Source organism: Drosophila takahashii, chromosome 2L (genome assembly GCF_030179915.1).
Source record: "Drosophila takahashii strain IR98-3 E-12201 chromosome 2L, DtakHiC1v2, whole genome shotgun sequence".
Taxonomy (NCBI): domain Eukaryota; kingdom Metazoa; phylum Arthropoda; class Insecta; order Diptera; family Drosophilidae; genus Drosophila; species Drosophila takahashii.
This window is the reverse complement of record NC_091678.1, coordinates 17305923-17322630: the sequence shown is the minus strand read 5'-3', so window position 1 is coordinate 17322630 and position 16708 is coordinate 17305923. Positions and strand designations below refer to the sequence as shown.

Here is a 16708-nt window from a genome sequence, read left to right as displayed (position 1 = left end):
GGAGAATTTTCACAGTTGGAAGCCTAAGCCTACTTCGTGTTCTTGTTTTCGTTGTCCTGTTTTTGCCGCAGGAAGTCAAAAGTATCGCGGCAGCTTAAGCGGAGGGAGAGAGAGACGGCCAGAGAGGTCCTTTTCGTGGTCAGAGGGAACGGACGGGCAGAGGCTCTTGTTATCCTTGCCCAGCGGAGTTTAGTTCCCCCCAGTTGATTGTCACAGTTAGCCAGAGGAAAACTCTGGCTCCCCCTTTCTGCTCGCCGCCATTGTTGTGGGTGTTGCACACTCAGTGTTATACACTCCAGTACAAATGGCCATAATATGTTTGCCATATTGTTGCCGAGTGGAAAGTCTCTCGCAGTTTACACAGCAAAGTTGTCACAAACAGTTGGAGTTGAGATGAAGGCTGGAGTGTGTGCGAAAGCCAAGGATCGAGATCAGTTAATCAGCTGCAGATTGGGATGAGTGTAAATGGTAAATTATAAGAAGGTAAAAAGTACAAAACTCTTTTATTTTATATTTAAGTAGTTTGTGTACAACAAAATAAAACAGTTTAACTATTTAAGGTTTTTACTTTTTAATTTATTGACGCAATTATTGATAAGTTGTATCTATTGGCGATAGATAGATAAATGAATAAATATAATAATAAATATTTTTCCAAATATTTAACAAATTATGCCAATAAATATCAAATAAATAATCATGTCAAATATCAGACACTATAAAATACGATAACAAGTTAAACCAGGTTAATTGCTACCAAGCAAGCTAAAGCCGATTTAAAAAATAACAAAAATAATTATAATTAATAATTAACTTTAGAATGGGCACTTTTCACCCCACTTACAAAAGAAAATAAATATATTGAAATAAATATAAGGCTTATTAGTTTTGTAGCTAATCAAGAACATGTGGCAAAGGGTGCGTCATAATGCTTATTAAGAACATCTTGAAAAGCAATCTTGTTTCAGTCTAATAAGTTGCAATGAAGCATTAACTGAGATTTCAAACTAACCAGAGCCGATCCAAATATAGCCTCCCGATGAATCATTTTTGACGGCACTCATTCATTCAGCGAAACTAAGATGTATAGTGCCCTTCCCCCTTTCGATTAAGCAACTTTCGAAAGAAACTCATTGCGTTCCGCCTGACTGAGATCCCAGGCCTAGACGCTAGACCTTAGCAATTAGAGGCGCATACATTGTAATCCGAATATTTGTAATTTCTCACCCAAAAACGGAAAGTAAATAATATTCGCTGCGAACGGAAATGAGCAATTGGAGCGTGAAAAGTGTAATTACCACTAATTCTCCAAGATCTGGTCGAGCGGGCAGCGTTTTATGGAAATCCCCGAGAACGGCGAAGATATCATAGCCGAGGAGAAGTGAAACTGAAGCCAGGCAAATGGGGGACGATGTTTAATTAAAACTTCTCGCAATTGTTTCTAATGAGTGTCGTTAGGGCATTAAGCAGCGGTGTATAAATCACAGACCCCACGGAAATGTGTGCGTTTATACACACATATCGCATATATACGTCTATTCTGGCCACTTCCGTTTGCCAAACACGTAGCCATAAAGGCCAAAAGGGGGCTGGGCTGGTGGCTGGTGGATGGTGGCCAAATAGAACGACACACGCGGCGAGGAAAACTTATGCGCTCAAGCAGTTAGCCGTCGCAGATAAGACTTCGACGGGGAAGACGGGCGCAAACCTTATCAACTCAAGCCCCAAGATTTACCAGCCAGACACGTGGAAATGTGCGGCAAGCTCAACTACTACATTTTTCTCCCCCAACCGACTTTTTGCCATACTAACTATATATTTTTTGTTCCCCCTCCTGGCTTCTATTGCCTCTTAATGCTAATGAAAAATATTTCCAACTGTGTTGCCGGGATTAAGGGAGGTTACCCGTTTATTACTCGACAAGCCTTCAAAATCTCAAGCACCACAATACACCCACCCGCCCGAACAATAAGTGGCATAAAACTGAAGCCACGACCTTTTATTATGTCGATGTGGGCCAGAATCCCCTGGCAAGAGGATGGAGATGGGAGGGCGAAAGGGGATGAATGGGAGACATCGTTTAATATTTAGTTGAAGATTTAATGCAGCCACTAAATGGTCGGGGAGCGGAACACCAGAAGGTAGAAAGTGGAGATGAAAGCGTGTCACGAGAGATTATGGGCTAATAGATCAGAAGTGGCATTTTTGGCATTTCCACTGCCAAAGAATTTCGTGTATTAAGTTTTAGAAAAAGCAGTGCTCTTAAATAATATTTCAAAAATGTTATAAAAAAAGTTTTAACGCGTTTTAATATAAAATTTCAGCTGAAGTGTTTTAATAATCAAAAGGGTTAATATTTGTCAGTAATATTTTCTTATAAACCATTTCAGATCCTCTTCTACCGTAAAGATCATCAAATCCATATTAAACCTACCTTCCTTGGTGGCCCGTTATCACGCTCTCCTCGCTGGCATTTTGGTATCGCTGCGATAAGCTCGGGAATGCGCTGCCTGAATTACATAATGAGTCTGGGGTTTAAGGTTTCATCTTTGCCATTTGGCCACCCTGCTGTGGTTTCCTTGGACCGACTCCTCGGAAATTATGCCTCGACCTGCTGACTTTTCCTGGCCCGTGGACACGTAGCTGGCGCTGAACTAGCGGCTGTACATTTTAATTAAGAGGAAAAGAAATTGCCGGAGCCCCTGGACACACGAGAGACACATAAAACTCCCGGATCCTGAAGATTTCAATAAGTTCTATAAATAAAATTATGCCTGAAATTCCTCGAGCCGTAGGTGGCCACCACCACCAACGAGGCGACTTATTTTCGGCAATTGAAATTTAAATGAATCCATGCGAGTGTGTGAGTGTGCTGGGCCCATGGAATTCCCTCAAAAGGCGGACCAGACCAAAGTGCCAAGTGGAACAGAAAGCAGTCCCAGACGCACCAGCGAGCAGAAGTCGCACAACTCATTCATGCAGAAGTCCATTGACATTTAATAGCCGACTGAGCCGACTCTGGCCAAGAGTTTCAGTCTCAGTCCCAGTCGCAGTCCCAATATTTAGTCACAGGCCAGAACTGGACGCTCTAAATACACAGTGAGTGGAGGCAGAGCTTACCGGACTCTCAGGTGTCTCGACCTGAGGGACCGGGACCTGGACTCCTCGGTCATTCTCCCGCTGCGTTTTTGCCTCGAGGGTCTCCACAAGTGGAGGAAAGTCTAGTTAAACCTGAATTTTGGTAGCACAGCACAGCGAGGGTATGATGGAACTTCGAACAGTAATAGCTTTGCTAGCTATAACTTTATGTTCAGTTAAATTTATGGATATATTATCAATTTGAAATATAGAATTTTTTCTTCTCTCTTATTCCCCTCTTTTTTGAAGTCAGAAAATATACGAGAGAGAGAGATCGGCAAAATTATATTAAAACGATATGCGTATACAATACCAGAAACTTACCGTGCCCATAACGTTTTAATCCCTGCGTTTTTTGTTGTGTAGGTTTACGCAACTGTTTGATCAGCATATTTAAATTATTTTGTTTATGTATTTTTTTGGTTTTATTTTCAGTTTGCTTGGAATGTCAGACTTTAAAATTTAAAGGTAAAATTTCAAACTAATTTCAAATAATTATAATTGCAAAGTACTAAACAAAAACGTAACAACTGGGTATTAATTTTTCGAACAATTCTAGAGAGCATTCCTACCTGGAGTGCTGGTAAAATGTATCTCCATCCTTGTGTGCTTTAGCTACCTTTTTCTTTATTTTCGCCCAAGTTTATTTGATGTTGCTCTCGCACAGGATGTGGCCAACACAGGTGCACATGTCTCCGTTTTGCGGCCTGTTGGGGAACTTAAATGGACAGCAGGTTCGGTTCGCCTCGGTTCGAAAGCAAATTACGCATAAATCATAGAAAATTAAAAGGCCCGAGTGAATGAATAAACGAGCGAATGAATGAATGAGTGAATGAGCGACTGAAGCGGACCGAACGGATGGAATGTAACTTCCGTTTAAGTAATTAATGATGACACATCGAGGTATGGGAATGATTTTGCCGCAGACATATAAATTGTGATTGCCTAATGGGATAAGCTGGACATCGATTAAGGGATTTGGTAAGGCATTGACAGCCATGGAAGTGTGTGAAAACTGTCAGCAGAAATGGGATTCTAATTGGTTTTAAACACTTTTTCACGTATCGTTAGCTCGTTGACAAGATAAGGGAATAAAACATGATTTTCAACTGTCTGTGTTTCACACGTTACTGTAATTAAAATGAATTCATTAAAATAGTGCATAAACATAGATTACTTGTATCGGTTTCTTTATTAAATGGTCAACTTTAATGTCTGGTAACTAAGATGAGGGTTTACAAGTCTGGCTAAGCTCATGAAATATTTTTTTTTATTTAACTTTTTCTATACAATTTTAATTGTCTGTGTAAAAGAAATGGTGACTTGACTAATAAATTCAAACAATAAATCGCAAAAGCTTTTTTTATTTCGGTTTGAGGATTTTTTCATAAATCTGGCAAAGACAGTTGACATTTTGTTAGGCTTCTCAGCGAAATATTTTTATTTTGTGGATGGATTTTTGTCTCTTGTTTAAGTCCTTGATTGAAACCTTTTTGCAGTCTGTGTTAAACACTTAACCCCTCATAAATTTACAACTCGTTGCCAATTAAGAGTGGACAGATTTAGGAACCCAACTCTCGCACTGAACCCCATAAATTCCGAGCCCCAAATCGATTTCATCTTTCACTGAGATTACCATAAAAGCTGCTTTCCGTCGATATCTCGAATGGCCATCGGTTTCGGGCCATGTTCGATGGCTCTAAGCCGCCGAGTTCAATGGTCGAAACCGAAACAGTCGCCGCCGTCGCATCCAATGAACTGATTAGACAAACAATTAATTTCGGCCAATTATGGTGGCGCCTCTGCCGACGCGTAGGCCATGGGCCGAAAACTGAGCTGGAAACCACTTAAACGCGTTTTGATTGAAAAGCTTAAAAGGAGCGACGCCCCCTCCCGCATTCTCCCCTCTTTCCGACCCTCTGCCATCCAATCTCCTGACTTTTCCCGCCTTTCACCCTCGCATTGCGTCGCGCATGGCCCCAACAATTTGACATAAATCTAAACAAAACAAGTCAAGCAGCCGGGGCAGCAAAGTCCGCACCCGTAGTCCTAGGAAGCCGGTTGAACTGTTGCTGTAATTGTTGTAGCTACTGGTCCTATATCCTGCAAAAGGGCATCATTGTTATCTCAAAAAGAGTGCTTGTTATATTAAATCTTCCTCTAAATATGGAAAACTTAAAATGTTTAAAGAAATTTTTGTATAAAAATATTTTTTATATTATAGAATAGTATAGAGTTTATAAATATTAAGAATCTAAATATTTGATTCATGTATACAATGACTTCCTCTAAATTTTAAGAAATTAAAATAATTTAAGAAATTTAAGTATTGAGTTTATAAATATTAATTAACTAAATATTTGATCCACACAAAAAAAATAAATATTTTGAAGAGATTTAAAATTGTAACAAAACATGCAGAATAATGATGGAACTTAAATAATTTAAAATAATCTTCTTAAATCAAAAAATGACCTTATGTTTTCTAATTTTTTTAAGTAAATACAAAATTAGGTAAATTTATTTATATTGACAGAATTACAAAATACCCTGTGTTACCCTTTCTGGTTGTTGTTGTTTTACGGGTCGCTCCAAGCGACGGCCGCAGGACGACTCCATTAATCAAGGCCGCAAACAAGCGTGGCACCCGCCGGGGAAAGGGGGTGGGCGGCGGAGGGGCGGAGGGGCGGATGGGTCGGAGGTCAGGCGATGACAACGCCGGCGATATGCAATGCAAGTGGGCGGTGGGCGGTGGGTGGTCGAGGGACTTTCAGTGGGCCACTGCGGGCCACACATAAACATAAATAATTAGAATGATTCTTTAAAGGGCAATTACCTAATTTGGAGCGCTTTGAATAATTGCAGAGGACTAAAATTCCAGATAGACGGAGAGAGATAGCAAAAGGACATCGGACGGCGACTGCACTAAGCGGCTTAATGCCCCAAAATGAAGATAAAGTGATTTCCAGTGTCGTTGCTGCTTTCGCCACTGCACACAGTCCTGAGAGACATTTAAATCCAAACAGTTCGAAAATAATTAGAGCGTTTAGTGACCTCCTCTCACTGTCCAACCACCCACCACCCACTTAGTCTGCAATTTTCCCCTTTTCCCTGGGGGGATGCGTTGAAATTTCGACCAGCAATGCCGGGGAGTGTGGATTGCGAAGGCGAAATCAAGATGAAGAGATATCTGGATGGATATGGAATACTCTGGGAAGTGCACTAATTGTGAAGGGGTAATTCAAAACGGTTCTCTTACGTGTATTTGCATTGTTTGCTTATTAATTATCTTCTTGTAGGAAACTATTCGGTTGGACTTTTGTTGGATTAAATTAAAAACGATGAAATTAAAGTTTGTCTAATACCTACACTTAGGTGTTTGGTTTAATTTAAAGACGAATAAACTACAAAATGATTTTACACAATTCGTTTAATTTATTAAAAATGCACAAAGTGTGTTTAAATAAATTTTTAAAATGACATCAAAAAAATGTAAGTTATTAAAATTCTTTTATTTGAAAATGTATTGTTTTTAAGTGTTTTTCGTTTATTTTAAATTTTTTTCGAATTTAATTTTTCCCACACAAATCCTTTAGCATAATAGGAAATACTAATCTAACAAAATACTAAACATAAAAATCCAATTAGTGCTGCCCATCCAAAGCAAGCTTATTAATGATGTTCACATTTAACAATTTATAACTTCTTCAAGAGATTTTCGCATTAATCGTTGCCGAGATCATGACAAATTGCGAATACCTTTAACGGAGTTTGCTTTGAGTGCCCGGCAATGATGCCGATGGGAATGGACAGCGGACGAGAGGACCGAGGGACACTTGTTCAAATCGCAAAGGCTCCGGTTCTCCAACCACGTCCCAAGTGACCCAAAAGGACACGCAGCGAACCCTTGACTCCGTGGAAATGGAAAACGGGGAGTCGGGGAGTCTGAGCACAGCTTGAAGTTAAATAAATTAAGGGCAATTAGGCGCAGCATTACGGGCACAAAGGTCGCTGGGTGGACGAACACCACCCACTCACTGGAGTCTCACCGCCAGGTGATTTTTCAAATTATGAACGCAAAGGTTGCTTTTTGCGGAATTCCAGCGGCAGGCAGACAACTCAAAGTCATCTTCTTCTGCGGCTGCTGTGATTTTTAATTGCCCACTTTACACTGTAAATTTTACAGTTTTCGAACCGACAAGGCGGAAGTTGTTCGCCACGAAGATTAGCGGTATGTTTTCTTGCCAGACAAGTGCAGAAAGCGTAACGCAAATAGCAACTAGCAAACAGCATTTTTGGCCAATTAACTGCGGCTAATTGTTGCGCACCGAACGCAATTGCAGAAAACGCTCATACGCGAAATACGAAACGTGAAAGTCGACAAAATTTATAACCACCGAAAGACGGGGGAGTCAGCCAACAGTGAAGTGCAATAAGAAATGGTAAAAGCTGCAACCAAAAAAAAAAAGGTCGAAAACTGTTGATCATTCGCCACCGATCAGCGTTTTTCTAGCCAACTTCCGCTGCGGCCAAAAGATATTTTCATAGTGGCCGAGTTCTACTTTCGCCAACGCAAGCAAAAGATCATCAAAGACGGTCGAGCGTGAAGTTAAAAACAAATGGAAGGGGTTTAGAAAAAGGAAGTGCCATATTTTAATGCGGAAAAAATAACTTTATTAATTACCAGTTTACTTTTGCTTAACGCTACTCAAATTACAATTTAATTACCAATTCTTCTTATTTTAATAGTATTTTTGTTATAATTATTCTGTTTAACGTTACATATTATTCTTTAAAGTGTAAAGCTTTTAAACAGTTTTCAATTTTCAGGCACGAATTAAAGCTTTTATAAATAAATATCAAGTTTATTTTATGTTCAAAATATTAATTTGTATAATAAATCGTATCTTCTATTTCTGTTTGCCACTAAAAATACATGGTTATTGTACATATTATTATTTATTAAAATGCCGCCCTTATTATGCGTAAATATTTTCCACTACAAACTTTTGATAGCCAACATAGAGTAGACTCTTCTAGTTACATTGCCGAAATGCTAGACATCCATAAAATGCCAAAACATGAGACGATTTTTCCACTTAATAATTCAAGCGAATAAAGTTCCAACTTTCAACCCAATCTGCTTAGTTCTCGGTACCTGAAGTCAACTCAGAGATACCCATGCATGGCTGCTCAGCAATTCACCGAAAAATTCGAAAAAAAAGAAACAAAAAATAATGTGAAACACAACACGCAAGAGGAGATTTCACTTTTTGAAGCTTAGACAAACGAACGAGGCAGAGGAAAATTCAGAGAATACAATACACAATCATAACTGACCTTAATCAATGTCTACGATGTTGAGTTTTCAGTTGTTTTCGTTCGCCTCCATCTGTGCGACTGAGTGGGTGGGAAAATGGAAATGTATCTTTTCAGAAAATGTATCTTGGAGTGTAACAAGCATATGCAATCGCGTTTTTTCTCGGCTCAGCCGAAAGAGGACAAACAACAAACAACAGGCCAACCTCTCTTTTTCCCTGGCTGTAGCTGTAAACAAGTTTGCTGCGAAAACTTCTCAGGCAATCTGAATCTGAATCTGGACGGAGGCAGCTGGTAGATGGGACGTCTCCGCTGCAATTTCATTCATATGCAATAGGGACAGAGGTGGTGGGAGGGGGGGGGGGATGTGGAAGGGGGCAAACAGGTAACACTGAGAGCGTTTCCTGTCTGGCCAAAAGACACAAGAGGTATCATGTAGCTGCCCCGAGTCGTCCGCAGGTGAAGTAACTTATACGCAATTTCTGGCTCCACTTCAAGCTCAACTTCTTGCCCCTTGGGCTAATTAGTTTGGAGCTCTTCTCATTCCCATTCTCATTCTCATTCTCATTCTGGTTCTGGGGCATCATCAAACAAGGCGGAGATAGTTTTTACCCTCCAGATCTGCAGAGTTGAGAGCTCTTTCACTATGCAAACCGATCTTGAATGAACGAGTCGACCGTAAAATCATCACATTGTGAAATTTCTGCACACCGCGCAGCAAATGCATTCATTCAGTTGAGCTTCAGTATCTCGTATCTGGCGGATGTGACTCATTCGGTCAAGACTGAAATTACGCCGCACTCGACTGGCAAAGCAAAGACAAACGAAGCGAAGTCTCTTTTTTTCAGCTACTCATTCGTGTTTGCCGGCTGAAAGCTAAGCAGCTCTTTTTGTTGTCGAGCACTGAACAAAAACTACTTGTCCATTTTAAATACTTTTATAGCTAGTTCGTATCTTGAAATTGCAAAAATTATGCTAAATTCATTTAGAAGCTAAAGACAAAAAAAGAAGTACAAATATTAAAAGCATTAAAATAAATGTTCATTAATGAAAATAAGTAAATAATTTTAAATCAATAATTAAGGTTTGTATTAATTAATAAAACATTTATTTTAGTCTTGCGACAGTTATGAATTACCACTAACCTTTTTATCTAGATCTAGGTAATATGCCTATCTACTTATCTTAACCTTTAAACATTTATGGAAAAAAAATATTTTTAAAAATTTGATATTATGAAAATTACCAATCATATTTTTCTGCTGTGTACAGATTTTTTTGGGTCTTTTTCTCTTGAAGTTTTATGCCTGAGTAGGTAGATCGCTGATTGACTGTAGGCAGAAAGGAAGGCCGGGGGGCCTTGATGAATGGGAAGAAAGAATGGGGAATGACTTAGAAACATCCGAAGTACATTCAAGCGTTGTAAACAGTCTTCTCTACTATGTACAACATTAACCAAAGGTGTTAATTAGCGAGAAAGCTAAACACATGTAAATAAAAGTGTAAAAAAAACAAAATTTTTCATGTTCTTCTTGAAAATTTCATTATAAGGAAACTCATTAGGATTCGGTGGAGGAATTAATGAATACAACTATTTTAAGTATGGCCATAGCAAAAACATTTTTTGAGATAAATCCAGACGAGATATTTTATATCGTTTAATTTGTCAATAGTGAAATAATTTATAAGGAAGCCTTTGAAGCTCCAAGAAAAGTGAAATAAATAAATAAAATTCTTCATAAAATGCATTAACAATTACGTAACTACAGTACATTTTTAAAAGCAGTATAGAATAGATTTAAAATATTAAATAATGTAAAGGTCTCTAATAAGATTCTCTGGTAAGACGTGAAGATTGTTTGAATTGCAGTGACTGCTAATTTCATTCAGCAAATCAAAATACGACGGCCCAATTAAATCCATTTTAATGATGTCATGCGATCGTCCCACGCATGAACCCACCGGCAGGTTTATTTATACCACACAAATCCTTATTTATACCGCGCGCAGAGAAGCCAATTCGAAATCTTTACAATGGAGGCGTGTGTAATATAATCCTTTCAACCGGTTGGCCGTGTTGCCCACATGTTGCATGTGAATGTTGCGAATCGGTTGAGGCAACACGGGAGCGTTCTCTCAGGCTGCTTTCTCTCGGGAAGGGCACAAGAGCAGCCGAGGCGTCTGATTCGGAACCAAGCGACTGCGGAGGCTTTGATTCGAATCCAAGAAGCTCAGTTCAAAAAATTGAACGCTGCCGAGCGGTTGTGTGGTTCCGCTGCCGTTGCCGTCTGTAGTTGTGTGTGTAAAGCAGTGCGCGCGTGTGTGTGAGCGTCCTGCTAGCCAGGACTCACCGTTAATTTGTGCAGTGCAATCCATGTGCAATGGAAATCAATGCCTAGATCTAGATCACAACTTGTCACGCCGCCCTCGCTGCGAAAAATCCGAAAAAATTAGAATCATCCCCCTTCGCGTGGACCGAGGTTCGCTCGTAACGCAAACGAAACCGAAAGCGACAAAAAAACGCGTTGCTTTGCGTGGCAAAATGCGCTAACCGAAGCGACCAAACAAACCAACAAAACCATCCAAACAAAAAAATCACATATATATTTTCGTAGAGAGCAGCACGTGAAGAAAGAAAAATCCCGAAAAGCTGAAGAAAATTGCGTAGAAAAATAATAATAGAAAAAAAAGAAGCAAGGGAAATACGAATTTCGTTGGCCGAAAAATAAAAACGATTATCATCCAAACGAGTGTGAGTGAGTGAGTGCGAGTGAGTGTGTGTGAGTGTGCGGGGCTAGCCCTATAAATAACATTGGGTCTGGCCGAGCGCTAATTACGGCAAAACATGGAAATCTTGGCGAAAAGCGCAGCAACAACAAGTGAAGCCAAGGCGGCAATTAATCAATTTTCCGCTTGACCCATAAGGAAGTTTCCATATCAAAATTAAAAGAAAGCCCAGAAATACGAAGGATACCATCGCACGAAAGTAAGAGCAAAGGTCAACCCAACGAAACATATCCTTGAGTTGTACAAAAAACGAAAAAATAAAGTTAATAAATACAATTACCTTCAATGGACTTATAAGAGACTTTTTCATATCAACCTAAAAACACAAGACACATCAATAAAATCAGAAGCTTCGCTTGAAACTTTAGCGACATATCGTATTGGAGTTAAGATAAAAACATTGCAAAAATCGAAAGATATAACCCATCATATCGTACAAAGTACAGAAGAAACCCCATGACAGTGCTATTCGCAAACAAACACTGGGCTTTGGCCTAGAACGCTCAACGAGAAGACTTGAAGAAAAAGCCAGGAAAATGCATATCAGGGAAATAGCTTTCCTGCTCCTCGGCCTGCTGCCTGGAATTATCCTGGGCAATCGCTACAATCAGCTGCATCTGTACGCCAATTCGGCCGGAGGCAGCTCCTCATCCTCCAGCCCAGGAAGCTATAGACCTTCCCAGTCGTCCCAGAACGAGGTCTACTCCATAGCGGACAGCCAGCCGATGACGGAGGATGGCTACATGCCCTCCAATCAGCACAATCAGCACTTTCCACCCGCCCACTCCGACCTGGATCCGCCTGCCCAGCAGCAGAGCACCTGCCAAACGGTCTGCGCCTGCAAGTGGAAGGGCGGCAAGCAGACGGTCGAGTGCATCGATCGACACTTGATCCAGATACCCGAGCACATCGATCCCAATACCCAGGTGCTGGACATGTCCGGCAACAAGCTGCAGACCCTGTCCAACGAGCAGTTCATCCGTGCCAATCTGCTCAATCTGCAGAAGCTGTATCTGCGCAACTGCAAGATTGGCGAGATCGAGCGCGAGACCTTCAAGGGGCTGACCAATCTGGTGGAGCTGGATCTCTCGCACAATCTCCTGGTGACCGTGCCCAGTCTGGCCCTGGGCTACATATCCTCGCTGAGGGAGCTCACCCTGGCCTCCAATCACATACACAAGATCGAGAGTCAGGCCTTCGGGAATACGCCCTCGCTGCACAAATTGGATCTCTCGCACTGCGATATTCAGACCATTTCCGCCCAGGCCTTCGGTGGCCTCCAGGGACTGACGCTGCTCCGCCTGAACGGAAACAAACTCAGCGAACTGCTGCCCAAGACCATTGAGACCCTGAGCCGATTGCACGGCATCGAACTGCACGACAATCCGTGGCTCTGCGACTGCCGACTGAGGGACACAAAACTCTGGCTGATGCAACGGAATATCCCCTATCCGGTGGCTCCCATTTGCTCCGGCGGTCCCGAGAGGATCATCGATCGCAGCTTCGCCGATCTGCATGTCGATGAGTTCGCCTGCCGACCCGAAATGCTGCCCATTTCGCATTACGTAGAGGCTGCCATGGGCGAGAATGCCTCGATCACTTGTCGAGCGAGAGCTGTGCCGGCTGCGAATATCAATTGGTACTGGAACGGACGACTGCTGGCCAACAACTCGGCCTTCACCGCCTACCAGAGGATACACATGTTCGAGCAGGTGGAGGGCGGCTTCGAGAAGCGATCGAAGCTGGTGCTGACCAATGCCCAGGAGACGGACTCCAGTGAGTTCTACTGCGTGGCCGAGAACCGAGCCGGCATGGCGGAGGCCAATTTCACCCTGCACGTTAGCATGCGGGCCGCGGGAATGGCCTCCCTGGGAAGTGGCCAGATCGTAGGCCTAAGTGCCGCCCTGGTGGCCCTCATTGTCTTTGCCTTGGGGGTCATCATGTGCCTGCTGCTGAGGGTCAAACGACAGCCATATGTGGACAGCAAGACGCCCAATCACATGGAGGTGATTACGTCGGTCAACCATCAGAACTCCATAACGAACAAGACGCAGCCGGCGACGGGAAATGGCAGCATTGGCGGCGTGGTCATTGCCAATGGGGCAGTGGCCAATATTATTGATGGCGGAGTGGTGCAGGGCGGAACTCTGGAGCGGAAGAGCAGTGGCAGGGGCGTCTCGCACGGGGGCCACGATCAGAGATCAGCAAATCCAGTACAGAAGCCGCCGCGACTCACCGACCTTCCCTACTCCACGCAGGGCTATGACAACAACGGCAGTGTCCTGTCCACCGCCTCCTGCTTCATCTCGCCCACTGGATCCACCGGAAATGGTGGAAATAACCCGGATCTCATCAACGACACCAAGCGCTTTGGGAGCGATGAATTTGCCGATCTGAAGATACCGCCCATCGTGGGAGTCGGGGGCAGCGGGGAGTACAGTCGCGCCAATGGCTGCGACTCCCTGTATCCGTCGGGCCTCTGGGAGCACAGTGCCCCCGGGGGCGCCACATCCGCGGACGATCTGTTCATGAAGCGCTACACGGACAAGACACCCATCATAGACTCAACGCAGCTGTATGACTTGCACGAGCGGACGGCGGCCACGGATTATTTCAGCAAAACCTTCCCCAGATCCCATCTACAGCAGGGAATGACAAGCGTTGGCGGAGGAGGAGGAGGAACTTCAACTGCCTCCACTGTGACCACCAATTTGTCGGGTGGCTCCTCATCGGGTTACCCCAATGATTATGGTTTGCCTCTGGTCCCGGGGGCCGAGCACCAGCACAACCATCAGCTGCAGATGCATCCGCTGCAGCAGCTCCAGCAGCAGCTGACCTCCACGCTGAACCACCAGAGGCGGGCGGAGGAGGGCAGCTCCACCGGGAGCAGTCCGCACTTCAGTAGCCGCACCCTGCCGCGTCTGCACGAGAACAGTGGGGGCAGCGGGGGCGGCAGCTCGCGGTCGTCGCCCACGCCGGCCAACCAGGGAGTCAACCAGGCGAACCCCAGCACCAGCACCTCCAGTTCCTGCTCCATCCTGCCCAACGGGCAGCCAATCAACGCCAAGACGATACGGGTGTGGCAGAAGGGCGGGGTGCCCGTCCTGCCGCCCGTGACGGCCCTGAAAAGGGCCCTGATCAGCAGCAGCCGCAACTCGCCGGACGAGGGATACCAGGAAGGATGCGGCACGGATGTGTAAGCACTTCGCACCGAGGGAAAGAGGAAACCAAACCAAGAACTGACTAAACTTAACACAAAAAATAAGAAAAAGAAATAAGATGTAACGACGATGGTGGGGAGGTAGCTCTTTTTAGGTATAACACTCATAAATAGATAGCTCCGGGGTCCTAGGCGAGCAGCGATTATTGTGCAAGCGAACTGTTTGTGATAGTGTCTGACAAAAAGATAATGCGAATGAAGATAATAATTGCCCAAAGCAAAGAGAAAGCTAAAACGAAATCAACTGCACTACACTAAAGTATACTCTCCTTGGCAAGAAACTCAACTAACTAAACTAAACTAAACTATAAAGCTAAACTAAAAACCTAAATGTAAAAGTAAACTAATTAAAAATAGGATATGTACAGCAACATTTTCTTTAAATAACATGGCAACTCTCAACTCCCCGCATAACGAAAAAAAAGATAAGAAAAGAAAATAACCCAAAAACATATATGGAAAAGCAACCATGTGAATGTAACTAAATCTATAAATATTTAAATGTATGTGACTATGTGTGTGCATGTGTGTGTGTAATTTCTTCGTTGTTCGGTTAGAAAAAAAAAGTAAAAAGGATCCCAAAACCAATAAGCCCTTCCTCCAAGAGTTATAATCATAAATCAGACCCGAGGAACCGAACTTGCGGCTCAACATTTGTAAGATATACATTCACATATATGGTATGCATACGTATGGTAAAGCTGCAGAAGAAGTAATATAAATCATGGTAAATGTATATATTAGATAACCCATAGACAAGGAAACAAATTCTTGATCCGACATTGTTTGAAATTATTCCATGTCCTGTTAGAAGCTGTGAAATATTGTAAAACTAAAGCAGGCTCTAAGTCTAAACAAAGGGTAGCAGTAAATCCTTTTTGCATCTTATAATTACGCATTATTTCCTTCCTTATTACGTTAATTGCAAAATTAAAATAAAATTCCTTCCCTTTGAACTTTTTGCAAAGAAAATTTGTCAATTCTTAAGATATTAACCTTTTTGAAAAAAAAAGTAAATAAATTTATAAAAACAATTTTTCTTTAAAGTAAAAATTCTATTTCCCAACCTATTACAATTCCCATTCAATTTACAACAATTGCAGCAAAATAAAATAAAGAGACCTTAAGTAAACTATTAGAAAACAAATGTTTACCCAATTCCAGTGTGCAAAAATGTTCTCGTAATTAAATTAAATTCTTGAGGAAAATTTTATTTACTGCTACCCATAAAAAATATATACATTTTGAAAAAACACAATACCAAACGTTTGTAAATTTCCCAACAAATCTAGAAGGAAGCAAGCTAGAGGGGAGAAAAGAAATTTAGCAAAATAAAATCTGTCGGCAGTCGAAATGCAAACATTAAAAAACCAATTGGAGAAAATTCAAACTAAAGACCGAGGGAAAATATTCGTCAAATGCATACGTAAATAAACATATGTAAATTGTACTCAAAGTGCACACACACACACACACTCGCTAACACATCACAGGCAACACCCACACGTTCACGCACACACATGGCCATACACGTGTACATGTAGATGTATGTCAGTTTGTCCTTGTAACGATTTAAAGCGTATCCACAAGATATTAATTGCCCGTATGTGCTAAGACTTAGAATTTAAGCAGATAACAAAAACTGAAACAAAAACAAAAACCAGAAGAAAAAACAAAAACAAACAAAATAATATTTTTAAGGTAAACCAAAGACTTTTTTCTTTGCATCTAAATGAGCGCAGGAGTCTTCAAAGGACTCGCAACAACAAACAGTAGGCACACAGATACAAAACACACTCACACACACACACAACCGAAAGTAATCTTGAACGAGAAAAAAAGAGCAAGAAAAAACCATAGCATTTAAGTTGAACTTATGTATTATGTATTGTATAATATAAACCTACGTATAGTATATAGTCTATAGATGTGTACACTTATCAACGGAGCGGCATAGCTAACAAGCGAGGGAAGGGGAGGCAGAGAAAGTGGGAGAAAGTTGAAAGGTAGATAGAGGGAAAGGAAGAGGGGAGTAGAGAGCCCGCAGACAAAAGCGGGCATTGAATGCATGAAAGCAACTGAATGAACAACAAAGCAAAAAGGAAATATATATAACATTATATATATCTATATATAAACGAAAAACATAAACCATTGTCATTACTTTTTTACCCCCAAGATTTCAGCCAAAGGTAGGTATGCCCCCTCTCGGGAGGAGGCGGTTTCGGGGGTCTCGGGGCAGTT

General features: G+C 42.0%; 1 protein-coding gene across 1 annotated transcript; it reads left to right on the top strand.

The window, feature by feature from the left end:
- Positions 1-10687: 10687 nt before the first annotated feature.
- On the top strand, positions 10688-16386 carry kek1 (kekkon 1). The gene is made up of 2 exons (XM_017157293.3): positions 10688-10937; positions 11073-16386. Exon 2 carries the CDS (start codon positions 11781-11783, stop codon positions 14442-14444), a length of 2664 nt encoding a protein of 887 aa, XP_017012782.2. The 5' UTR covers positions 10688-10937; positions 11073-11780; the 3' UTR covers positions 14445-16386.
- Positions 16387-16708: the final 322 nt, after the last annotated feature.